The following is a 25,927-nucleotide window of genomic DNA, read 5'->3' as shown; positions in this document are numbered from 1 at the left end:
AAGGGCGGAGCCTGTAGCGCCCAGACAGGGCTTGAACACCGAGAGGCGGGCCGGGCCTTACCCAATGGCCTGAAGGAGTCGAGGGGAGGCGGGGCTCCTCTTGGCCAATCGGCGGGCGCGTCCTCGTTGCCGCTCTATGCCGCTCCGCCCCGGCTCGCTGGTCCCAGAAGGCGCCGGGTTTCCCAAGATGGCGGCCGACGTGTCCGTTACTCACCGGCCGCCGCTGAGCCCCGAGGCTGGGGCCGAGGTTGAGGCTGATGATGCCGCGGAGCGCCGGGCGCCTGAAGAAGAACTGCAGCCGCTAGATCCAGAGGAGATCCGGAAACGCCTGGAACACACCGAGCGCCAGTTCCGTAACCGCCGCAAGATACTGATCCGGGGCCTCCCGGGGGACGTGACCAACCAGGTATGGGGGGGGCGCCGTGTGGGAGCGTGGCGGGAAATACCACCGTGCGCGTGCGCGGGGGGAACCGGGCGACACCAACGGTGGCGTGCCCGGGGGTGGGGGTCTTCGGCGGTGAGTCCACGCGGGATCGGGAGAGACCAAAAGCGGGACGTAGGGGGTCGGAGATGGAGGGAGAAACCAACTTTGGACTGAGGGAGGACGTTGCTAGGGGCGACCAGAGGCTTGGAAGGAGCCAAGTGGTTGAAGGGGGCGGGGAATGGAAGGGGGCGGGCAGCTTTGGCCTTGTTGGGGGGATAGTGAATGAACAGCCAGATTGGGACAGTGGAATCAGGGACGCCAGTTGGTTCCTGCTCTAGCATGGAGTGGTGGGATCTCATATCCATAAGCTTCATGATTGACTAGAATGTGCCTTTCCATAGCAAGCGTTTTTGAATTCCTTTTAGGGGTAGATCGGAAGTTAAGGCAGCCCCAGGGGTCCTTTTTCCTCAAAAGCCTCAGGATTAATTTGGAAAAATAGAGTCATCTCCTGTCCCCATGCCACAGACCTGCAGAGAAGGAAGGGGCATTGTTCCATGTAGCCCTCCTTGGCTGATCCTTGGTAATCCAGGGGTGCCCTTCTCTTGGCGCCAAATGGGGCAGGACTTCCCAGTGCTCTTTGGACCCAGGAAGATTGAACCTAGTCTGCCCTGCCCTTCAGCAATGGAATGGGTTCTTTGTCCCTCTTGTGGAGAATCCCTGCTCCCTGGCCCCGCCAGCACACCTGCCACTGGCTCTCTCTGCCCACGGGTGGTGGGGCCCTAGGAGTCTCGGGAGGGGCGTGACTTGGGGACAGATCTGAGACAGGTGTTTATAGAGTCAGTCATCCTCCTACTGCCCACCATCTCCCAGCTGGAAACGTTTCTTATCTCCTGCAGGGTGCACAGTGTGTCTGGCACTAAAAGGCCCCAGAGCCTCGCCTCCGCAGCTGGCTTGCAGGAAGCTGTCAGTAGGAGGGAATGGGGAGGCACGTGAAGTCACACAATGTGGGCTTATTAAGTACACAGGGTCCCCAGTCAGGTACCCAGGGGTGGCATTCCCACTGCTGTGCCCTGACCAGCTGCTTGAACTTTGACAATTTCCTTCACCTCTCTGAGCCTCCAGTTTCCTCATCTTCAAAATGGACATGTTAATGCTCAGTTTGCAGGGTTGTTGGAAAGAGTCAGTCTTGCAAACTGAGGTTCAGACGGGTTAAACAACTTCCCTGTGGGCAGAGCTGGGTCTTGAACTCAGACTGACCTGACTCTAATAAGGGCGTGTTGTGTTGGTTAAAAGCATGGGTTCTACAGCTGAGCTCTGCCTCCCAGCCCTGTCAGGTATGGCTGCAATGGCCTTGGGCAAGCAACTGCTCTGAAACTGTTTTCTCACTTGTAAAATGGGGCTGGTGATTGACCTGCCTTCATAGCTGGTCCACGTGAACGTGCCGCTGGGTTGCTTTCTTCATTTCTCTGTGATTCCCTGTCCTTTGGCTTGTCTCCACAGGAGGTGCACGACCTGCTCAGAGACTATGAGCTCAAGTACTGCTTTGTGGACAAGTACAAAGGGACAGGTTTGTGGGACCCTGGGGTGGGGTGAGGGGGGCTAGTGGCAGGTGATTACAGTCCCTGAAGCTGGAGAGTCCTGGCCCAGTGTCTCCTGAACTTCAGGCCCAACATTCAGCAGAGAGAGGGGGTCCATGAACTAGATGGGAGCCAAGGGATTGGAAGGGCACCAGTTATTCTGGAGGACTTGAAGAAGATCAGACAGACCTGGGGGACTGGCCGGCAGAGGGAATGTTTGGGATGGGGTCCCCAGTACCCAGGTATCTGCTGGGTAGCCTGGAAGAGAAACAGCAAGGATGCCCCACGATGGGCACCCAAGGTGAGGGACAGATGGGGCGACAGTCTGTCCTGCCCTGGGTCTAGGAGTCATGTCTGCCGAAGTGACGGCCTCCCTCTGGCCTCTCTGCCTCCACGATTTCACGCCCCTGCCTGCCTTCCCCTAGGCAGCCAGCTCTGATATGATTGCAAATCTGATCAAACCTGGTCCTAATCCTGATCATGCTTCTGTCTCCTCACAACCTGTCTGAGCTCCTCCTGATATTACCTTGCAAAGAGGTACCTCAGCCTTACCATCTCTTCAGGTGCGTAAGGTTCCAGGCTGTTCCCTGTGTTTTTAACGTCTCTTCCATTCAGGGCAGCTCCTCCCAGTGCCCAAGCACACCCCGTACCCCATCATAGCACTGACCACCCTAAGCTGTCACTACTGACCCGCTCGCCTGCCTCCACACGGTCGTCATTTCTATGGGAATAGGGACTGGTCTTGGCCCCCAGCATGGAGGATGTCTGTGTCCACCAGGCGTCGTGCCAGGTGTTAAACCTGTCAGGGCCGTTGCCTGCAGTCTGTAACATGGACGAGAAGGAGCTGAGGATAGGCGACCCCTCGAGGCCTACCTGGTGGACTAGGGTCGTGGGTAAGATTTTGGGCCCCAGAGGCTGAGAGTCCTGGGTTCTTGTCCTGGTCTGTCCTCACTGTTTGGCCACAGGCAAGTGACTTACCCTCCCGAGCTTCAGTTTTCTTACCAACAAATTGGACATGGCCTGTTGGAGTTGGCTGTGAAGCCAAAAGCATTAAAACATCTTAAAAACTGTGGGTGCCTGGGAGGCAGCCTGCCGGGGTTCAAGTCCAGGCTTCTCCAGTGAGCAGGGCACTGCCCTGTGCCCATTTCCTTGCTGGAAAGATAGTGGTTGTGAGGAGGAAGTTATTCCCATTTGACAAAGGAGGATACAGACTTCAGAGCCACTCAGAGGCTGGCGTTGAAACCCAGGATCCAGGGACCACATGGGTAACCACTACCACATGGCATATCTTATAGAAAAAAACAAACTTTTTGGCCAACACAGTAGTTCTTAGGATGGGGCAGGCCCCCAGTGCATGAGCGTCACCATGGGTTGTAAGGAGCAAGCCTGGAGGAGCCAGGCAACACTGGTTGTTGTTGCTTATAGCTGGAGACTATTCCAATCCGCTGGTGCCCATGATGTCCTGGTAGTTCAGTATTCCTGAGGCCACGTGTGGTTTAGAGGGAGGTGGGTGTGGGCGGGCATGGGGTAGAGGCGCAGGCCCTCGGGGGGCCCCGCTGACCCCATGCTCCCACCTGCCGCAGCCTTTGTGACGCTGCTGAATGGGGAGCAGGCGGAGGCTGCCATCAGCACCTTCCACCAGAGCCGCCTGCGGGAGCGGGAGCTCTCGGTGCAGCTGCAGCCCACGGACGCCCTGCTCTGCGTGGCCAACCTGCCCCCCAGTCTCACGCAGCAGCAGTTTGAGGAGCTGGTGCGGCCCTTCGGCAGCCTGGAGCGCTGCTTCCTGGTCTACAGTGAGCGCACTGGTCACTCCAAGGGCTACGGCTTTGCCGAGTACATGAAGAAGGACTCGGCCGCCCGCGCCAAGTCAGACCTGTTGGGCAAGCCCCTGGGCCCACGCACCCTCTACGTGCACTGGACAGATGCCGGGCAGCTGACACCTGCCCTGCTCCACTCGCGCTGCCTCTGTGTTGACCGCCTGCCACCCGGCTTCAGTGATGTAGATGCCCTGCGCCGGGCGCTGTCAGCCGTCCACACTCCCACCTTCTGCCAGGTAAGCCCGGTGCCCGGTGCGGGGACCTGGGGAGCAGATGCAAAGCCCAGAGCACCTCGGAGGGGCCGCATGGGTCACCTGCTCTCTCCAGTCTTTTGGGTTCCTTTCAGTAAGGCAGCGGTGAGGCCACTTTGAATGGTGTTCTTGTTAGAAAGGCCATGTGGTACAGTGGGTGACTGCCCAGCTAGGAGCCAGATGGCTGGGGTTCAGATCCCTGCGCACCCTCTGACGACTTGCTTAACCTCCCCCTGAAAAATGCAAACAAGGCTACTTTTGTAAAAAAAAAAAAAAAAATGCTTTGAGTCACACATGGCCAGATCCCAGCCCTGCCCTGTGGCCCCAGACAGGTCACTCACTCTCTGAGTCTTGGTTTCCTTCCTACCCTTGTAAGTAGGGATTCGGCCCGCATGCAGTGGTTTAGGAAAACAATCCCTGGTTCATTCCGGTCTCACTTGTCAGCCCTTCTGTAAGGGTGCCTAGCCCTGTGACAGGTGCAGTGGGGCGAGAATAGGCCAGGGCCAACTTTCAGAGAGCCCCCAGGCCCCCAAAGTGGACATGCCTTCAGCACACACTGGGCTTAACTACTCTCTCTCCACCCTGCCCATAACGGCCCAGAGGGGCAGGAGTCACCTGTGCTTTCAGGTGGGGACACACTGAAGATAAAGGGGGAGATCAGTTGACACATCCCAGGACAGACAGCCAGGGTGGGCAGACGCAGCCCAGGAAGCCCAGGCCACCCTGGAGGAGGCTGGGATATGGGCTCAGAGCCCAGGTCTGCTGCTGTGGGTGTTGGTAGGAACCCCACTCCTTGCTTGCTGCTGCTTTTGCCGCACGCCTACTGTGTGCCAGGCCCTGGATGGGACTCAGGACTCGGGTGACGTATACTTACAATTAGCAGCCACTGACTAGAGATTGAAGGCGCAAGGCCATGACCAGTTACAGGTTCTCTCTCTGGGTGTGGCTGTCCCCATCTCAGAACGGATCTGGTCCTGCTTTGTGACTGGGTTATTGTGAATGGTTGCTCACTCATTCCCCTGCTTATCTGCTGAATCCCTGGCTAGGAGGTGACCGCCTCCAAGGAGCCCAGTCACACAGGGCATCCTTGTTGAACAGAGCCTGAGCTTGGGAGTTAACCAGGTCAAAGTCTGAGCCTCCATCCCCCTATTTAGGAGCCACACGGCCTCAGTTGCCCTTTGACCCCTTTCTGTATTCATCAGATGAGATGGATGTGATTGTGAGAAGCAGCCCATCCAGGCCTTGGTGCAGGGCCTGACCGGCAGCAAAGGTGAAGTGTTCACTAGAGGTGGGCTGAAGGCCAACTTGCCCTGCCTGGGCCAGTGGGCGCTAGGCCCCCACCCATAGCCACCTTACCCAGTGGGTCCAGCTGATGGTCTCATCTTACAGATGAGGAAACCAGGGGCCATGGATGGGCACTTGCAGTGACCTCCCCAAGCTGGCCAGAAAGAGATGGACTGGGAGTCACGATCAGGCAGCTGACCGAGGGCCCACGCTCTTAACTGGGCACCCCCGCCTCCCATAAGGGAGTTTGCTGCCCATGTCGGGGGCGTTTTATTTCCGACACGATTAAGAGGAGAACGTGAAGGAAAGCCCATAGCAGCCTAGTCTGGCTCACTCTGTCGTTTATCGACAGGTCAATTTATGTGTGTGTGTGTGTGTGTGTGTGTGTATATATATGGATATATATATACGGCTTCCCAGGTGCCTCAGTGGTGAAGAACCTGCATGCCAAGCAAGAGAGGCAACTTCCATCCCTGGGTGGAGAAGATCCCCTGGAGAAGGAAATGGCAACTCACTCCAGTATTCTTGTCTGGGAAATCCCATGGACAGAGGAGCCTGATGGGCTATAATCCATAGGGTCGCAAAAGAGTCGGACACAATTTAGCAACTAAACAACAAACAAATATACCTGTCATTTGTATTTATTCATTCAAAAAAGATTTTTTTGGCTGCACAGAACTAGTGAGATCCTAGTTCACTACTGACCAGGGATCAAACCCTTGCCCCCCTGTAGTGGAAGTTCAGAGCCCTGACTACCAGGGAAGTCCCTACATATATTTTTTTAATATAAATTTATCTATTTTAATTGGAAGCTAATTACTTTACAATATTGTATTGGTTTTGCCATACATCAACATGAATCTGCCACGGGTGTACACGTGTTCCCCATCCTGAACCCCCCTCTTCCCTCCCCATGTCCCTACATATCTTAATTGGTTCATTTTGTTGCAAAGTTGCTTAAAAAACTATGAGTGCTATGTAGTAGTGTTAGTCGCTCAGTCATGTCCGACTCTTTGCAACCCCATGGACTGTAGCCCGCTAGGTTCCTCTGTCCATGGAATTCTCCAGGCAAGGATACTGGGGGGTAACCATCTCCAGGGGATCTTTCCAACTCAGGGATTGAACTGGAGTCTCCCGAATTGCAGGGAGTTACTTCACCTGCAAAGTCGGTGTGCCGAGACCACCTGTATCCGCGGTGCAGTGAAACAGCACCTGTGGCCCCTGGCCCATGGGCGTGTGGGGCCCAGCCAGATGCTCTCCCAGGATCTGCCCACCCTGGGACATCCCTGGACAAGTGTCTAGCGGCCACAACACCTGAAAACCAAGAGTCTTGTTATCTGAGCTAAACTGACACGAGGTCGTCTGTGGCCTTCCTCTTGGCATCTTGCTGCCAAGCTATTCTCAAGCTTGATTTCCAGGGTGCCCCAGAACCCCGTGGAGGTGACTGATACATGACATAGGGTATGTTTGGCTCCCTCTTCTCATCTCCAAAACAGCCTCAATCCTGGAACATAGGGACTTCTCTGGTGTCCAGTGGTTAAGATGCTGTGCTTCCAGTGCAAGGGGTGTGGGTTTGATCCCTGATTAGGACTAAGATTCCATATGCTGTGCAGCGTAGCTAATAAAGTTTTAAAAAGGCCTGGAACACATCCTCCCCTAGGATCGAGGGCTGAGGGCCTGAAGCACCAAATGACTGCTGTTAAGGCAGGTGAAGGGGCCTCTGATCACATCTCTATTTCTGCCACACACTGGCTGTGTGACCCCACCCTCCTGGCCAGCACTGCCAGCCTTAAACCCGAGCTCAGTGCCTATCTGCCTCACCATCAGACTGTGTGCCCTTCCCAGCTGCACCTGTAGCATCCTCGGCCTGAGGCGTGCAGTTGCGCTGAACTCCAGAGCTACCTGCTTCTACCACCAGCCCGTCCTCTCCAGGCCCTGCAGCGTGTACTCCAGAAACCCAGGCAATGTCCCCAAGAGGCACTGGCACAAGGCCTGGTGGCTCTGACCAGTGGGAAGCCTGGCTCTGCCCTCCCACCAGCAGTGTGACCTTGAACATGCTGACCTCTCTGAGCTTCAGTTGTCCCCTCAGAATAATGGGCAGGATACAGCCTCCCAGGGCTGTTGACAGGTTCGATGAGTTAACACAGGAACTAGGCACTGGGCAGCACAGGGCCCAGAGTCCATTCTCTCTCTGCGGGTTACTGTCATCAGAATCCTCATCTGGTCATGGCTGTCGCTTCAGCTGATGGTGGTCACTGCCACCCTAGTGCTCACGACTGCCTCTCCTCTCCACAGCTGGCATATGGCCAGGACGGGCAGCTGAAGGGCTTTGCTGTGCTGGAGTACGAGACGGCAGAGATGGCAGAGGAGGCCCAGCAGCGGGCAGACGGCCTGGCCCTGGGAGGCAGCCATCTGCGCGTCTCCTTCTGCGCCCCCGGGCCCCCTGGCCGCAGCATGCTGGCCGCTCTCATTGCTGCCCAGGCCACGGTGAGTGCGTGCTGGGGGGGTGGGTGCCCCAGAGGAGGGGCATGGGGGAGCCAAGGAGTTAGGCAGGGCTCTGAACTGCCCCTCTGATCCTCTCTGCAGGCCCTCAATCGGGGCAAAGGGCTCCTGCCAGAGCCCAACATCCTGCAGCTGCTCAACAACCTGGGGCCCTCCGCTTCCCTCCAGCTGCTGCTCAATCCCCTGCTCCACGGCGGTGCGGGTGGCAAGCAGGGTAAGGCGAGGGAGGCCCAGCATTCTCAGAACTGGGCACCTCCCTGGACTCTTGCTGTCTCAGCTCCGAGTGACATGAGCCCACAAAGAGGGTCTGGGATGACACTCCCCAAGGGAGCTGGTGCCCTGAGTCCCTTGCAGGGGGGCAGGGTCATGGAGGAGGGACTGTCCTTCCCTAGGGGGTGAGGGGGGAGCTCATCACCCAGGCTGTTTCTTGGGGTATGTCAGTTGTCCTCATCTTCTCAATGGGCCTGGCGCTGTGTTTCCTCGGCAGGTAGGGGTGGGGGGGGTTCCACCCTGGGACCACTTCATTTTCTGGGTCTCCCCCAGGCCTCCTGGGCGCGCCCCCAGCCATGCCGCTGCTCAACGGGCCTGCCCTGTCCACGGCGCTGCTGCAGCTTGCCCTCCAGACCCAGAGTCAGAAGGTAACCTCAGGCCTGTGAGCCACAGGCTCCCTCCTCACACACATCCCGCGGCCCCTCATGATTCCATTTCCAACACTGCTTCTTCTGCCAACTGATAGCTTACCATCTACCAGCTGTGGGCCCTCGGACTGTGTCCCTGGGGGCCTGGTTCGCAGGTGCTCAGGAAGTGACACAGTGAAAGCCGAGGCCCCACAGGGGAATAGAGGGGCCTCTTGTCCCCACTCCCTCAACACGCACACGGAAAAACTGACATACCACACACAGGTGGCGCTAGTGGTAAAGAACCCAGCTGCCAATGCAAGAGACTTAAGAGACGCGGGTTCAATCCCTGGGCAAGGGAGAGCCCCTGGAGGAGGGCACGGCAGCCCACTCCAGGATTCTTGCCTGGAGAATCCCGTGGACAGAGGAGCCTGGCGGGCTGCAGCCCTTAATGTCACAGAGTCAGACAGGACTGATACAACAGCACACACACAGAAACACACACACAGGGAGGGGGGTTCATGTTTGGGAACGCATATACACCCGTGGTGGATTCATGTCAATGTATGGCAAAACCAATACAGTATTATAAAGTAAAATAAAGTAAAAAGAAAAAAGAAAAAGAAAAGAAACACAACACAACACAGAAACACACACACAGAAACATGCACCACCCTGTCCTGTTTGATTCACTGGGGCCAAGTCAGTGGCTTGGGTGTGTCTGATGGTAACTGACAGGTGAGGCTGTGGGCATGACCTGTTGTGTGAATAAGAATGACTGAATCTACGTGTGGCTGTCACACACTGCATCTCCAGTCAGGGTGGTTGTGTGTGTTAGACCCTGTGCGTCTGTGATAATCAGCAAGGGGACTAGGTGTGAACCGGTGGACATCATTGTGTGAATTGCTGACAGTAACTGACTGGGTGACAGGCTTTGACCCGCTGAGCATGGCCCATGTTCCTGGGGTCTCCCCAGCACCTGGGCAGGCCCTGGCATGCAGGAGGCCCTTGGTCACTGTTGGCGAGTGGGTAATGGCCAGGGTGTCACAGACATTGGGAGATGCCCTGTGTGTCTGCCTGTGATTGGCTGCGGGCTGGGCCTGTGACCCCCCGCCTCATCTCCAGCTCACTATCCTCTGTCCCTAGAAACCTGGGATCTTGGGAGACTCTCCTCTGGGCACTCTCCAGCCTGGGGCCCAGCCAGCCAACCCCCTCCTCGGGGAGCTGTCTGCAGGTAATGCCAACTCCCTCTTCCCCATCTCTCTGGGCTTCATTCCACTTCCCCTTCCCTCTCCTCCCTGGGTGTGGTACATTCCCAGTTGTACAGCTCTGGGCAAGTGACCTAACCTGTCTGAGTCCCAACCTGTCAGTTGAGCACATGGTGCCCGCCTCCTTGGGGAGCCACGGATGTCCTGGAAGTTGATGGACTGCGAGAATACTGCTCAGTGTCCAAAACTTAGTGGCCCTGGTCCAAGCAGAGGCTCGCAGGCACCAGAAGAAGGGGTCCTGTGTGGTTGGGCTGCTGACACCCTTCTTCTTTCTGTAGGAGGGGGCCTGCCCCCTGAGCTGCCACCGCGGCGAGGGAAGCCACCACCCCTGCTGCCGCCACTGCTTGGCCCCTCTGGGGGTGACCGGGAACCCATGGGCCTGGGTCCTCCAGCACCCCAGCTTACTCCACCTCCCGCCCCCGTGGGCCTCCGAGGTGCAGGCCTCAGAGGCCTCCAGAAAGACAGCGGGCCTCTGCCAACGCCCCCTGGGGTAAGGCCCCACTCAGTGCCCAGCCATCGCCCCAGCCTTCTGCCCTGTGGGCTCTCCACTGCCAGGAGCCCTCATGAATCTAGCCCTCCCACCACAGGTCTCTCTGCTGGGGGAGCCCCCCAAGGACTTCCGGATCCCCCTGAATCCCTACCTGAACCTACACAGCCTGCTCCCAGCCAGCAACCTGGCGGGTAAGGAGGCCCGGGGCTGGGGAGGCGCTGGGAGAAGCCGCCGCCCAGCTGAGGGCCCCCTGCCTCACCCCCCAGCCCCCGGAGGCGGTGGTGGAGGTGGCAGCAGCAGCAAAGCCTTCCAGCTCAAGTCCCGCCTGCTCAGCCCCCTCTCCAGCGCCCGCCTACCCCCCGAACCAGGGCTGCCCGACAGCTATGGCTTCGAATACCCCTCAGTAAGTATATGTGGCCACCCTGGGGGTAGCCCTCCCAAAGGCCCTGTGTCCCGAGAGCACGTCATTCTCCAGTCCGACATCTTTCTAACACTGACTGCTGGGCTGGGCTGAGTGCATGGGAGACAGGAGGGAACATGCCAGACGTGGTCCCTGCGCTCAAGTCTCTTGTCTGTTTGTCTCTGCGCATCATCAAACCCTGCTTCCTGTCAGTCAGTCTTTCTCTCCCAAGAGGCCTGTGGTCACACGTCTGCTTCTCCTTAACAGATGAGGGCTCAGCCTCCTCTCTGTCTGTCTGTCCTTCTCACTGCTCCCCTCTGCAGTCCCCATCTCGGTCCCTGGAGAACTGCTCCTTCTACGGTTCTGACTTCTAAGCCAGATGTTGCAGACTGGCCATATGTGTTGAGTTTGGCCCACACTGGATTTAAAAAAAAAAGAAACGAGATAAATGCCAGTGAGAAAATACTGAGACCACAAGAGTTCGCACCTGGGTGCCCTGCTTGCCTTAAAAGACTCCAAGCTCCTGCCTCACACCTTCACAGCCCTCTGGGGTCCAGGTGCAGCCACCCCCTGGGACCAGGCACCAATTCTGTGTCACTGCCCCACCCTGCTTGCTGAGTTTGCCCCAGGCACTAGAGTCTGGCCCCTCCTGGAGGGGGCAGACTTCCCCAGTGACAGCTGTGCTGTGGAACTGAATTTAGGTGAGGTTGGTTATAGACACACCCCCGCCCCCCTGCACTCAACATGCTTCTCCCACTCTCATTCAGGATGTGGGACCTCGGCGGCTCTTCTCCCACCCACGGGAGCCAACCCTTGGGCCTCACGGACCCAGCCGACACAGAGTAAGAGCCTCCCTGTCCATCCCACCTCCTGGATGTATCAGTTAGCTCATGCTGCATAAGAAGCAGTCCCAGTACTTTGTGACTTAGAACAGAAAATATTTTATTATTCTCACTCTCGTGGCGGGGAGCGAGGGGCAGTTATTTGTAGTCACCCGGCAGTTCAGCTGGGTCGTGGGGGTTCGCAGTGGCTTCCTTCATGTGTCTGGCAGTCAGTAGGCTGGGGATGCAGCCCCGGCTGCAGTGACTTCCCTGTTCCACTTGGGCCTCATCCTGCAGCTAGCCAGCCTGTGCTCATGCATGTGGTAGTGGTCCTGAGGTTCCCCGGAGGAGGAAGGGCCAGCTGGCCCCTCTGCTGGCATTGTCACACACTCTCCTAGGCGCCAGAGCCCAGACCTGTTTGGGGGACCTCCCAAAGTGGGTGGCACGGCAGTGACCTGCCTTACTCAGCTGGCCTCCTTTCTGCAGATGTCCCCCCCACCCGGTGGCTTTGGCGATCGGGGCAGCGGAGGTGGCGCCGGGCCCCTCTCCCACCTCTATGCTGGCTCCCCCACGTCCTGCTTCACCAGCGGCCTGCAGGCTGGCCTCAGGCAGAGCCACCTTAACAAGGTGAGGCGACCCCCCCACCTGCCCCCCACCCCACTCCACCCCGCCCACTGAGAACGAGGCCCCGGGGGCAACCAGCATGCATGGGGCCCCGGGGGCCTTCAGTGTCAAGGCCAGGGGGGTGGCAGGGGTCAGTTTTGCTCAGGGCTTAGCTAAAACAGGCTGTCCTCCTCAAGCCTTATGTCTTGCATGTAGTACTGCCCAGGCTTCTGGGCCTCTCACTTCCTACCCCAGCAGCCTAGGGTGTGGGTGATATAGCCCCAACCCACAGATGAAGAAACTGAGGCCCAGAAGGATGACATAATCAGCCCCCAGTCTCAGAGCTTGTAACTGGCAGCGGCAGGATTTCAACATGAAACCCTCGCCTCTGCTCCAGGGCCTGCTTCCTCTCCCATCCCACCTCTCCCATTTCTCCCAGGTGGTTGGCTCCTCCCCACTGGGCTCCGGAGAAGGGCTCCTGGGCCTCGGCCCTGGGCCCAATGGCCACAGCCACTTGCTGAAGGTACAGGCAGGGGGTGGGGACCCTCAGGGCTGGGGAGTGGTGGCCCCTGGGTGGCCCCTGACCCACCAGCCCTTCCCCTCTGTCTCCAGACCCCACTGGGTGGACAGAAACGCAGCTTCGCCCACCTGCTGCCCTCACCCGAGCCCAGTCCAGAAGGCAGCTATGTGGGCCAGCACTCCCAGGGCCTCGGTGGCCACTACGCAGATTCCTACCTGAAGCGCAAGAGGATTTTCTAAAGGGCCAAGTGCTGGAGATGCTCAAAGGCCTGCACCAAATCGCTTTGGGGTTTTCTGGTGTTTTGTTGTTAGTTTTCTTTTCCTTTGGGTAATAGAAAAATCTCTGAAAGACTTTGCTGACCAACCAGCAGGAGCCCAAGGAGTGCAGGGGGCATCTGGGAGCACTCTGCACCTCTGGCCTGCTCCCAGCATGGAAACCCTGCAGCCTTAAGAGGGAGGGGCACCAGCCTGCTCTCTCTCCCCTCCGCCCTGCCACCGTGTCCGCCTGTGTCTGTCTCTCTGGGAGTCCCCTCCTGCCTCGTTGCTCCTGTATCTTGGCCTTTCGAGTGCCTTGGAGGTTTCCCTGACCTCCCGTGAGGATCAGAGACTGTCCCCCCTTTTCTAACTTTGACAATTGACTTCAGTTTCCTTTTCTAATTTTTATTATTTTTAAACAGTCCAGGATGTTCCCTCCCTCCCCCCTCAGCTCTGATTCCTTCAAGGCCCAGCATGTCTGGGCCTCCATTCCACACTTTCCGGTTTAAAATGGCTCAGCCCTTTTTTGTTTCTCCCACACTTGTTGCAGGCATGGCTGTCTCTTGCCCTGGCCTGCCCTCTCTGGCCTGTACCCCAGCTCCGGGTCCCCTGCTCCCTACCATAGTCCCCTTGCCTTCTGATGCCTTAAAAGCCAGGCCCCAGACCCCGCCGGCCAGAGCCTCTCAGATGCTGAGCTCCGGAAGCTTGACTCAGGACCAAATGGCTCGGCCTGGGGATCGGGCCCTTCTACCCAAGGTCCCCGATCGTGGGGACAGTAGAAGGCCAAAGTTTTGGTCTTGGCAAACCGGTCCCACCAGCCCTCTCTGCTCAGGCCTAGGTGCGGGGTGGGCTTTCTCTGCCAGCTTAACCCAGTTTCCCTGCTGTCCTACTGTCTGTCGGGCATTGTGCATCTCACTGAGCCTCTGTCCTCTCCCCCATGTTGAAGATGAGCCCTGCCTTGTCATCCCCAAGCCAGATTACCCAGAGCTGGCCTCCCTATGGCCCAGTGCTGGAAAATAAGACAAGGTGCAGATAAACTCTGCCCCTTCCCACCAGCAGGACCTGCTAGCCTGAGGTGACCCTGGGCTGTGACCCTGGCCAGCTGGGCCACCAGCTCCCCTCCCCTGACTCGGCGTCCACATCCACTCCGGGGGGCTGTCTCCTCCCCAATCTCACACAAACCTTTGCTGAATTAAAGTTTGTAAGTAAATGGTTTTAAAGAAAGCAGACCCGGCTGGTTCTTGGGACAATGTGCCTGGGTGGGAGGTCTGGGATAGCCCTGCAGGTCTTGGCTCATTCGAGCCTGTGCACTGCCCTCCCACTTTGGCAGCCTCCCCTGGACTCGCCTACTTCCCGTGCAGCGACGCCAAAAAAAGAAAAGGCGCTTATATTCGGGTAATTACAGGGCCGTCGCTTCTAAACGCGCCAAGGCGCATGCTTAGTCTCTGGTCACGTGATGCCTGTCATGGCCGCCTCCGTGGCCTGGGGAGGTGTGAATGCTGGGTTCCTGCTGCGGGCTGCCAGGGGTGCCTGGTGGAGCCGACCTGGAGGCTTTTGGGGGTCCGGGGAGGCGGCGGCGCCAGCGATAGCCAGGAAATTCCGGGCGACAGGTACCTGGGGAGCCTCGGGTGGGCATCGTTAACCCATCGTACGCCAGCTGTGCCGGGCACGGCAGCTCACCCAACCGTGTTTTCCAGGCTCGCGCCCGGCGGGGGAGGAAGAAGCCGGCGGCCCCGAGCGGCCCGGGGACGTGTGAGTGTGGGAGCCAAGTCCCCCGTTAATAATAGCACGGGGTTCCTCCGGTCCCCACGTTGCCATACAGCCTCATCCCTGTGTCCCCCCTTCTGCATCACCCTATTTCCATGTCCCGTCAAACCCCAAACATGAGTTCCTAAGCCTATATTCCACCTGGCCCCTGCGCCCATCATCCAGTTGAGGCATCTGCACTCTCATCTGTCCCCAGGGTGAACGTGGTGTTCGTGGACAGGTCAGGCCAACGGATTCCGGTGAGCGGCAGAGTCGGGGACAATGTTCTCCACCTGGCCCAGCGCCATGGGTTGGATCTGGAAGGTGGGAGCCGGGCATAGGGAATTGGAGATATCTTTATTCATTCGTTTAAAAAACTCACAAGTCAGATAGGATTCTCCACTACTTAATCTTGCACGGCTTCCCACCCAGCATGGTTAACTTCAGACTCCTCACCAGGATCTCATCCCCTGCTCTCTTAATCTTTATTCATTCAGCAGTTATTTATTGAGCATTTAGTAGAGGTTCCTAAAACTCCTGCCTGCCAGGAGCTTGTATTTTCTTCCTTTTTCCTTCCTCTATTCTAGCCACACTGACTTGCTTGCTGTTCCTCAAATAGCCAAGTTCATGCCTGCCTCAGGGCCTTCGTGTTTGGTGTTCCATCAAAAGTGCTTTCCCACCAGACCTTCTGGCTCATCATCCTTCAGGTCTTGCTGTAGATGTCATCTTCTTGACAATCATGTCCCTCTCGGCCCGGCTGCAGTCCCCATGCCCCAGTAACTGTTCTTATCAGCGTGCTGTATTGTCTGCATAGCACTTCTCATTGTTTGGTTTCCTTCTTTGTCGTTTCTCCCCCAAAATGAAGTCAGAAACCGTGTTTGCCTGTTCACACTCATCTGTTGCCTGTCATGGTATTTAGATGTAACAGGTATTAAACCAGTATTTGCTAAAGGAAGGATAATAATAGCAGACGTTACTTTAAGCCCCTTACCACATTTTGACTGATTGAATCTATTTCATGACAATATTATGCAATAGGTGAGAATGTTATCCTGTTTTATAGGTGAGGAAACTGAGCCTCAGGTTGAGCAGACCTGGTCCAAGGTCAAGTAAGTGGCAAAACTAGATGCAAACCCAGCCTATCTTAGCCACTAATCTGTGCTACTCTTCTGTGAATATTGAACACATACTGTGTGCCAGGTAGCAATGTAAAAAAGCAGATAAGGCCCTTGTCATTTCACACCAGTTTCAGCCTAATAGGGACAATAATCCCACGCATAAACATGTAATTATATCATGAGCAACTAGGAGAGTGGTCTTTTCAAAAGTATATAGTGTTGGGTGTATGGATGTATGCGTGGCATGAGTACATGCTTAGTTGTGTTGGACTCTTTGCAACCCCATGGACTCCTCTATCCATGGAATTTTGCAGGCAAGAATACTGGAGTGGGTTGCCATTTCCTACTCCAGAGGATTTTCCTGACCCAGGGATCAAACCCACATCTCTTGCATCTCCTGCATTGGCAGGCGGATTCTTTACCACTGCACCACCTGAGAAGCCCCGGTGTTTATAATAAGGAGCTGATTTAATCATTAGACAATGGTTGGGGGAAGGGGATGAATTGGGGGCAGTCCTAGCAGACCTACCTTAAGTTCTGTTCTGGAATCCAGTGGCTGGCAGTTCATGACAAAGATTAGAACATGGGTTTTTGAAGCACGTGGCCTATGTTCAGATTTTTCTGTTGCCAGCTGTGTGACCCTGAGCAAGTTACTTACCATCTTTCAGCCTCCTCATCTATAAAGTAGGATAATTTAGTTCCTATCTCACTGGGTTGCTGTGAAGATTAAGCAGATTTCATGTGTGTAATACCTGGCATGTGGTTGGTGTGCAGTGAGTAGTTGGAATGATTGTATTAGGTTTATCTCTGTCTTATGTGGTAAGTACGTTAACGAGCTGGGAGAGAGGGCTGAGAAAGACACCTGGGGATGACTTGAGTTTTGAGGCCCAGACTGTTTCTCCAGACAGGGAAGGTCGGCAAGTTAGTCACTGCAGCCCACAAGGGAGGGTCTGCTGGGTCAGAAAGCTGTCTTGCAGCTCCACCCTCATGGTCCGACCTGTCTGGAAGAGGAAGGAGAATTCTGTCCTGTTTACTTAGAACAAGTATCTCTCGAGGCATCTACAACCTCCCAGGCTCAGTGCTGAATGCAGAGAAAAGAGGCAGGTTGACAGAGCACAGGAAAACCCAGAAATGATGGTGGTAACTTCAGATTGTGATAAATGCTGTCCAGAAATTTTTAAAGAGATAACAAGAGTTGGGGGAAGGACAAGAAATAGGAGATGGGAACTTGGAGGACAACTGAGTAGTGCCCCAAGACAAAAAGGACCTAGCTATGGAAAGACTGGAGAGAAGAGCATCCCAGATCAAGAGTATGCCAAGTGCAAAGGTCCTGTGGTAGGGGCTGAGCTCGGCATGGAGGAATTGAGCGAGGGGGCTGGGGTGGCTGAAGTAGGTGAGTGCAGTGAGGTGGGAGAATCTCAAGGACTGAGGTAACGAGTTTGGATTTTATTCTAGCTATGAAAACCCTTTGGAAGAGGACATTATCCGGAAGCACAGTGCCCAGTGCTCAGTCAGAAGCTTGGGAATGTGTCCGGGGGAAGCAGGAAACCCTCGACTCTGTACCTTTCACCCCTTTATTTCCTGACCCCTTCTCCTGCTGCAGCACTAGATGCTGCGTGAGTCAGTCCCTCCTTCAGGAGCATCAGGGCAGCCCAGCAAAGTGGCAGGGTCTCAGCAAGGGTTCACAGACTACAGGGAACCTGTCTGGCCTGTCCCCTCTCAGCTACACTGAAGTCCAGTCCACCCTCGTTAATGGTGCCAGGTACCCAGCCTGGTCATCAGCCTGCTGGAGAGTTTGGGGGGAACCCTGAAGTCCATTTGCAAAACCTGTGTGCAGATCAGCAACAGTCAGCCAAGTCAATGACAGGGTGGAGGATGCACAGAGTGGGCCTGCAGGCCTGGGAGGAAGAAATGAGAGTCACACGGTGAAACAAAGAGATTCACCGGATTCCTCCGTAGTCCAGTTGTTTTCATTGCCATAGACCTGGGTTTGATCACTGATCAGGAACTAAGATCCCACAAGCCTCAGGGTGTAGCTCCCTACCCCACCCCCCAAAAAATAAGAAACAAAGGGATTTCTTTTTTAAGCCCTTCTCTGAATGGCGCTTGCCCAAGAACGGTCCCTCACCAACGGTCCCTCACTTGCCGCTCCCAGGGGCCTGCGAAGCTTCCTTGGCGTGCTCCACCTGCCACGTGTATGTGAGTGAAGACCACCTGGACCTTCTGCCACCTCCTGATGAGAGGTGAGCAGGGTGGCCCCTCCCAGCTCTGAGCTGCAAGGCTTGGTTGCTGAGCCTCGGCATTTCGGGATCCACCCAGGCCATAGCAGAGGGCAGCCCCAGCTTTTCTCTCCCCTCCTGCTGCTGGCGGGAGAGCTTCCCTTCTGGCCCCTAACCCTGGATCCATTAACAACTACTGCCGCCTTTTACTCCAGGGAGGACGACATGCTGGATATGGCCCCTCTCCTCCAAGAGAACTCCCGGCTGGGCTGCCAGATCGTGCTGACTCCTGAGCTGGAAGGGGCCGAATTCACCCTGCCCAAGATCACCAGGAACTTCTATGTGGATGGCCACGTCCCCAAGCCCCACTGACACGGGCAGCTGGACGGTCCCAGACACTGACGGCCCCAGGGCCAGGACTGGAAGAACACAGCCAAGATGCCAGCCCAGCCCAGAGCGCGGACAGATCGGAGAGAGATGGCGGAAGCACCCAGAAAGTCAAAACCCTTGCTTCAGAGAGATCCCATGTCCCAGCTCTGGTGGGGCCAGGGCCCCTAATGGGGCCGCCTCAACCAAGCTCCTGAGAATGGGGGTGTGGATAGGGGTGGAATCTAATTGGAGCGATAATAAAACTGTCTCACAGATATCTGGCATCTTGAGCGTCCTTGGGGTTGGTGGGGGTGGGTGCAGGCTCTGGGATCTACAGCTGCATCTTCCAGACCTCCCCAGCTTTCCCCTACCACGGCAGTGATGGGCCAGCGGGAAACTGAGGCAGAGAGGTCTGAAGGAGAGGTTCCGTGAGCCAGAGGATCAGCATGGCAAGGCCCCGCCCCGCCGTCGCGGAGGGATTTGGCGGGCCCCAGGCCGCCCTTGGCCACAAGGGGTAATCACATAGTCTGAGCAGAGTCGGAAGGGAGAGAGGGACCCAGGCGGGCCTGAGGGTGGAGTCTTGGAAGCCCGTGCCCAACATCACCCGCTAGAGGCGCCCAATCCTACTGGCCCCGCCCCCCGCCCCCCCAGGTGGAGCCCCTTGCACCCTCAGCCAGAAGCGCCCCCCCACGCAGGTGAGGCTCATCAAGTGGGCCCGGCGTGGGCGGGGCCAGGCGAGATTTGGGAAGGGGGGCTGGGCTAGGACGTAATGGAGGCCGAGGCAGCCCCGGACTTCGCCATGCTGCGAGAGCTGCTAGCGCCGCCCTGCCTGAACCCCGAGCCGTCCCCGGAACCCCCGATCCGGCAGGCACCAAGAACCCCAGGATGCTTCAGACCCAGTGGCAGGTGCGTACACGAGCAGCCCTTCCCCCCACCTGGCCCAGTGGTCAATGGGTCATGATCTCTGGTTCCTAGGGTTACTGAGGGGTCAAAATGTTAGTTACTGGTACTTGCAAGGACGAGATCCTGATCCCCAGGGATATTGGGGGGTCATATGGGGGTCAGAGACTGTGCAGTTCTTGCTCCATGTCTTTGAGACCCTCGTAGTTGCCGCCCACGGAAGGGGGTGACCACACCGGCCATTGTCCCCAGGTCCTTCTGGCCTGCACACCAAGACTCGGTCACTGCCCTGCGCTTCCTCCAAGAGACAGCAGAGGAGCTGGCCCAGACCCCCTGGGACACCCAGGCCCTGGGGCCCTACTGGGAGCCGAAGGCCCTGGGACCCCTACCTCTGGCCAAGGATGCCGAGAACATGCTGACCCCAGTCAGCCAGCAGAGCCGCAACCTGGGGCCCCCAAGGGCTCCCTCGACTTCTCCAGCCCAACCACAGAGGAGGCCCCGGAAGCAGTCAAACCCCCAGCGGGGTGCCGAAAAAGTGGACCCTCTCTTTGAGGGGGTGACCCTGAAGTTTCAGATAAAGCCGGATTCCAGCCTACAGATTATACCCAGTTACAGGTAGGAGCTGGCCTGGGCAAGGGCACCCTTTATGCAAGTAATAACAATAGCAGTGGGCCTTCCCTAGTGGCTCAGTGGTAAAGAATCCACCTGCCAATGCAGGAGATGCGGGTTTGATCCCTGGGTGGGGAAGATCCTCTGGAGAAGGAAATAGCAACCCGCTTCAGTATTCTTTTGCCTGGGAAATTCCATGGATAAAGGAGTCTGGCAGGCTATAGTCCATGGGGTCAAGAAGAGTTGGAGAGAGGACTCAGCAACTAAACAATAATAATAGTGCTGGGGGGTAGGGAGGTGCTTCCAGGCATTTGCTTATGGACTACCACCCCAGGCCTGCATTACAAATGGCCTCATCTCTGTAACTGCCTTTCTCCTTTATTTATTTATTTATATTTTTTAAAAACTTTTTTTGGCCTGTCAGATCTTAGTTCCCTGACTAAGGGTGGAACACTCACCCTCCTCCATTGGGTGCGCAGAGTTTTAACCACTGGACTGCCAGGGAAGTCCAAACAGCCTCATGTCTGAGCGAGACCTCAGGCTGATGCCTGTTCCTGTCCTTTCTGCTACGAGCCAGTCAAATCCAGGACTGAGCCAGAGTCTTGTCCTAGTGAAATGGCCTCAACATACCTGGGGGCTGCTGCTTCTGTTAGTTTGTCCTGCAATGATAATAGCTACCGTTTGTCAGACATGACATTAGCCACAGAGGTAACAGCACTTGGTGTGTATGGACTCGCTGAGGCCTTGTGAAGCCCACTTTACAGATGCAGAAACTGAGACACAGAGGATGAAATCCCTTGTCACACACCTGACAAAGCTGGCCATAGGCTTACTGTCTCCTCAGATTATGTTTATGATTACTCATGAGGGGCAGGGCCAGGCCTTTCAGACATCAGATGCCCCCTTGGTTGGGGGAGAGGGGACAGTGCCAGATGCCTTGATAGTAAATCTTCATTTGGGGGAACTCCCTGGCAGTCCTGTGGCTGAGACTCTGCACTTTCATTGCTGAAGGCTTGGGTTCTATCCTGGTTGGGGAACTAAGATCCCACAAGCCACGGTGTAGCCCAAAACTAAATAAATACATATCATTTAAAAATCTTAAGTTTGGGGGCTGTCTGGGGCAGGATCCAGACCCTCTGTGCTAATGCCCTGTCTACTCCCCAGCCTGGCCTGCAGCAGCCGCTCTCCAGGGTCTCCCACTCCAGGCCCTTCCAGAGGCCCAGAGGCCAACCCGGGAGGCAGCGAGGCCCTGGGTGAGTCCTGGAGACTTAAGAGCTATAAATACTGGGGAAAGGTGAAGGGGGCAGCATTTTCTTTTCTTCCTTATCTTTCTCCCCATCCCGCTTCCCTATTTAGACCCATCCAGGAGCAGTCGCAGCATCCCCCATCCACTCAAGCTGAGTCACCCCCACCCCCGGCTTCCTCCTCTGCTGAGCTTTGCCATCTGTCTCCCTTCCTGGCTTTCCGTCTGTCTTAGATCTGGGGCCGGCTGGGAGTGTGGGGGGTGGCTTTCACAGAGAGCCCCCTCCCACCCACATATACACAAAAGGCCCATCCCACACAGGTCTCCGGAGCTCAGGCTCTTGGCCTCTGACCCCCCTGCCCTTTGGCCTCTGCCCTTTCAGCGCCCCGCTGCTGTGCTTCCTGTAAGACCAAGAGGACCCCTCTGTGGAGAGATGCTGAGGATGGTACCCCTCTCTGCAACGCTTGTGGCATCAGGTCCTCAAAATGGACGAGGGGTTGGGGGTGGGGTCCTCACTTGAGTCCGCACTTAGACAGCATGGGGTATTGGGAAAACACCCACCTCTGGGAACGTGCCTCTCTCGTGGCGGTTTCTGGGCTCCCCCTGCCTGCTGAATGTTGGTTTCTTGCACCCCCATCCCAGGTACAAGAAATACGGCACCCGGTGCTCTAGCTGCTGGCTGGTGCCCAGGAAAAATGTGCAGCCCAAGAAGCTATGTGGCAGATGTGGGGTGTCCCTGGGCCCCCACCCAGCCTCAGCTCAGGAAGGGTAAGCCCTTCCTCACTCAGCCGAGCCTGTCCTGCCTCAGTTTCTCCATGGGGAATATGGGCTGAATTCCTCCTAGGGGGAAGAGCCTGAGTCTAGAGGGGTCCAGCCTACCTCCTCTCCACCCCCTCCCCATGCAGAGACCTCAGATGGAAGACCCAGGCCTCAAGGCCCCAGAGCTGCTGGTTGGGGGGGTCACTAGCCCCCTCTTTGGCTCCTGCTTCAATCAGGCTTGGCTGAGCACCCCCCTCAGGAAGTGCTGTCAGCACTGACACTCATATTGTTAATAGAAGTGACAATAAAGAATAGATCTGTTCAGAAGGGGCACTGTAACTTTGGGACCCCACCTTGCGCGCCCTCACCTGCCTCTCCCCTGGGCTGGGATTGTGGGGGAGGAGTTTTTTCACCGGGTTTTCCAAGGGACCCAGACAGTCATCTAAACAGCTATCAGCCTCCTGCCCCACAAGACAGTCACCTTTGTTACAACATCCCATAGAGGGCAACTGCCAGCACACCCAGAGGCAGCACATTCAGAAAGACAGACACAAGGACTTCCCTGGCAGTCCAGTGGTGAAAACTCTGTGGTCCCCATGCAGGAGGCAAGGGTTCAGTCCCCGACCAGAGAACTAAGATCCTGCATGCCGTGCACTGCAACCAAAACTTAAAAAAAAAATTTTTTTTTTTTTAAAAACCCAAGACAGACACACAGGCTGGCAGGTACATCAAAACACACCGGAGATACATCAGCAGACACACATGCTGTCGCTCATCAGACACAGACCACACACAGAACAGAATGACACACACGTCTACCGAGAGACACATATGTTGATAGATGCAGGACACACACGAGCAGTACAGACACACATGGACTCAAGTGGGCCCTTCATCTTGCAGCCCCACCACTGCCTGCAGAATGTCCCCTTCCTGCCTCCTTCCGAACACCTCTGTGGCCCTTCCCCCTTTCATGTTCTCTCTGACCCCACCGAAGAGTGTCCCTAGCCTGAAGCCAAAAGCCACACGGGAGAGACATGGAGCTCTGCCCCTGTCGCTTGGACGTACAGGCCCCCACTATTCGGAAGGGAGGAGGGAGGGAAGAAAGGAGGGAGGGGCGTGTCAAGGATGGGCAGGATGGTCCCTGCTGTGGGGGGGTGAGTGAGGCCTGCTTGGCCTCAGAGGGAAGATAAGCCCCTCTGAGACCCCCTTTGTCTCTCCTGACTGAGCCTGTGGAGAAGGCCTGGGGCAGATTGCTCAGCCCTCAGATCCCTGACTCACCCCGTCCTGCCTTCCCTTGGCTCAGCAGGCCCTCCCGCACCTCTCCTGTAGCTGCCACCTTATCCTTTGCAGGGTGCGGGGGAGGGTGCCCTGCTCGGACACCACATCTTCAGAGAAGCCTTCCTTGAGCATCCAGCCTAAAATGGACACCCCTCCCACCCCACATTAGGCTCTAGTTCAGCTTCTTAGAATGCATCTCTCTCTTAGAAACTGGGGAGATTGTAAGAGGTTTGGAAGCTTCACCTCTCAGGACTTCCCTGGTCCAGTGGTTAGGACTCTGTGCTTCCACTACAGAGGGTGCAAGTTCAATCCCTGGTTGGGGAACAAAGATCCCACAAGCCACGTGGTGTGGCCAAAAATAATTAAAAATTTTAATTAAATGTTTCCCTTCTGTACTGGTCCAGGGTTGTTTCGTCCACATTCATCTCCCCTACTGGACCATGACTTCCGAGATCCAAGCTCACCACCTCTGTGTTCTTGACCATGAGTTCCCCACCCCACCACCAGTGCCCAGCACGGAGAAGCTCTTGAGGGATAGATACAGCACACAAGGGTCTCATTTTGTGTGTCTCCAAACCCCTGGCTGTTTGTATCCACCAAGTCGTATCCACTAAGTCAGTGTTTATGGAGCAAGTATTGTGTGCCAGGGCCCTAGGGGCACTCAGTTGGGAATAGAACAAGGATCCCTGCTCTAGCAAAGCCAATATTCTAGAATGATAGTAAGCAAATATTCAGTCAGGACTAATAGAATGTCAAATAGTGATCATGCTACAGAGAAAAATAAAGTGGAACTTCCTGGTGGTCCAGTGATTAAGACTCTGCCCTTCCAATGCAGGGGGCCTGAGTTTGATCCTTAATCAGGAAACGAGATCCCACATGCTGCAACCAAGATCTGGCACAGCCAAATTAACAGAATTAGAAAAAGAGGGCTTCCCTGGTGGCTCAGGAGTAAAGGATTCACCTGCCAATGAAGGAGAAACAGGTTCAGTCCCTGATCCGGGAAAATCCCGCATGCTGCAGAGTAATTAAGCCCACGGGCCACAACTACTGAGCCTGTGCTTTAGAGTCCAGGAGCCGCAGCAACAGAAGTCTGCCCTGTGCTTGGCAATAAGAAGATGCGTGCGTGCTAAGTCACGTCAGTTGTGTCTGACTCTTTGTGACCCCATGGACTGTATAGCCTGACAGGCTCCTCTGTCCGTGGGATTCTCCAGGTAAAGAATACTGGAGTGGGTTGCCACGCCCTCCTTGAGGGGATCTACCGGACCCAGGGATGGAACCTGTGGCTCCTGCATTGCAGGCAGATTCTTTACCACTGAGTCACAAAGGAAGACCCCGAAATAAGGTCACACACAACAACGAAGAGTAGCCATGCTCGCTGCAACTAGAGAAAGCCAGTGCAAAGCAACAAAGACCCAGCCCAGCCATAAAGAAAGAAAGAATAAGAAAATAAAGTACATAAGGAGGTGAGGAGTTGGGGATGATACCATGTTCGCAGGGAAGGCCTCTGAGCAGGTGACCTTCGTGTAGAGACCTGATGGTAAGGAACCAGCTACGGGCACTATTTGAGGTGAGGACACCTGAGGCCGAGGCAATAACGTGAGCCAAAGCCCTGTGGCAGGGAGGACTCTGTGGGACTCCGGAAACCTTGAGGACTCGGGTGAGGGCAGAGAGAGGTGAATAAAGGAGGGGGTACAGCAGGGATGGCACCTCGCTTGGGCCTTGTCGCCTTCTGTACCTGGCACCCAGCCCTGGCTTGGCCTCTGGTGCCCCCGTTTCCTGCTCTCACCTTTTCTCCTGAAATTTTGGGGTGGAGCGGCCGGCCTGTGGAGCTGGAGCTGTCCAGGCCTGCTTCCTTCTGGCAGCTCTGTGTTCCTGCTTTTGAGGGAGGAGGAAACGGGGCCGCGGAGGCACAGCTGTTCTCTCCTGCTGCTGCGGAGGGTGAGGGGGATGGCTGGTGGTGTGCTGTGGGGGATGGGGCACGCGGCTGGTACCCTCTGTGTCTCTTCTGAATCACGATGGCCAAGTCGATGAAAGGCACGTTGGGGACGTCCCAGTGGTCCAGTGCTTAAGACTCCGCCTTCCAATGCAGAGGGCGTGGGTTTGATTCCTGTCGGGGAACTAAGATCCCACCTGCTGCGGGTGCAGCCAATAAATAAAAAATAAAATACTGAAAGACAGGTTAGGGGTAAACTCCACTACGGATGGCACAGGATGAAGGAGGCCTTGAGGGTGGGGCAGGGGTGGCCTCTGTAATAGGAGGGACATCCCAGAGGCTGACAGTCACAGACACAGATTTGTTTACCCATCCCTGCAGGGCATTGGGGACTGGCAGTGCCTAGACCCCTGGGAAGGGCCTCCACCCATCCAAGGAAGGCAGGCTCAGCTCTGCTCGGAACCGGGCCTGGGGGAAAGCTGATGTAGCTCCCACCCCCAAACATCAGCCGGATTAGAAGGCAGCGCTGGGCGGAAGAGATAAGCGGCTGAAAGGGAGGAAGGAGCAAGGTCCCCACCCTGGCCCAAGGGTCTAGGAAGGGCAGGAAACGGCATGGAGAGCAAACTCCAGGTCTAGTCATGAGAAGGTGGCTTGGACCGTGCCTGACATGTAGGTCCTCAAAAGCCAAAAGGTTTTTGTGAATCAGCAACCGGCAGGGCTGGGATTCAAACCCTGGATTGCTTCCCCATCGCAGACTGAAGCAGATGGAGCCGGAGTCCTTTATAAAAATTTTATTGGGGGAGGGGTAGAAAATGCGGGGTGACGCCCCTGGAATTGAATACATAAATAAATAGAACAATAAATCAGCCCCCGTGTGAGTCTGGGGGGGGCGTCCCCGGCCCGCGGGGAGAGGGGTGCGGGC

The 25,927-nt window shown here is 56.2% G+C and overlaps 3 protein-coding genes across 3 annotated transcripts; all 3 read left to right on the top strand.

Moving 5' to 3' along the window:
- Positions 1-187: 187 nt before the first annotated feature.
- RAVER1 (ribonucleoprotein, PTB binding 1) lies at positions 188-13,991 on the top strand. The gene is made up of 13 exons (XM_068979862.1): positions 188-406; positions 1,925-1,991; positions 3,585-4,054; positions 7,649-7,840; positions 7,940-8,069; positions 8,399-8,493; positions 9,619-9,706; positions 10,019-10,230; positions 10,328-10,633; positions 11,398-11,472; positions 11,938-12,078; positions 12,494-12,577; positions 12,667-13,991. Exons 1-13 carry the CDS (start codon positions 188-190, stop codon positions 12,811-12,813), a joined length of 2,226 nt encoding a protein of 741 aa, XP_068835963.1. The 3' UTR covers positions 12,814-13,991.
- A 293-nt stretch (positions 13,992-14,284) lies between these two features.
- Positions 14,285-18,499, top strand: FDX2 (ferredoxin 2). Its single transcript, XM_068980920.1, has 5 exons — positions 14,285-14,438; positions 14,526-14,580; positions 14,792-14,898; positions 17,848-17,935; positions 18,127-18,499. Exons 1-5 carry the CDS (start codon positions 14,285-14,287, stop codon positions 18,281-18,283), a joined length of 561 nt encoding a protein of 186 aa, XP_068837021.1. The 3' UTR covers positions 18,284-18,499.
- A 550-nt stretch (positions 18,500-19,049) lies between these two features.
- ZGLP1 (zinc finger GATA like protein 1) lies at positions 19,050-21,804 on the top strand. Its single transcript, XM_068980202.1, has 5 exons — positions 19,050-19,186; positions 19,433-19,795; positions 20,954-21,042; positions 21,415-21,508; positions 21,675-21,804. The coding sequence occupies exons 1-5, from the start codon at positions 19,050-19,052 to the stop codon at positions 21,802-21,804; spliced, it is 813 nt and encodes a 270-aa protein (XP_068836303.1).
- The last annotated feature ends 4,123 nt before the right edge of the window (positions 21,805-25,927 follow it).

Source organism: Capricornis sumatraensis, chromosome 9, assembly GCF_032405125.1.
Source record: "Capricornis sumatraensis isolate serow.1 chromosome 9, serow.2, whole genome shotgun sequence".
Lineage (NCBI taxonomy): Eukaryota > Metazoa > Chordata > Mammalia > Artiodactyla > Bovidae > Capricornis > Capricornis sumatraensis.
This window is presented reverse-complemented; position numbering and strand designations above follow the sequence as displayed.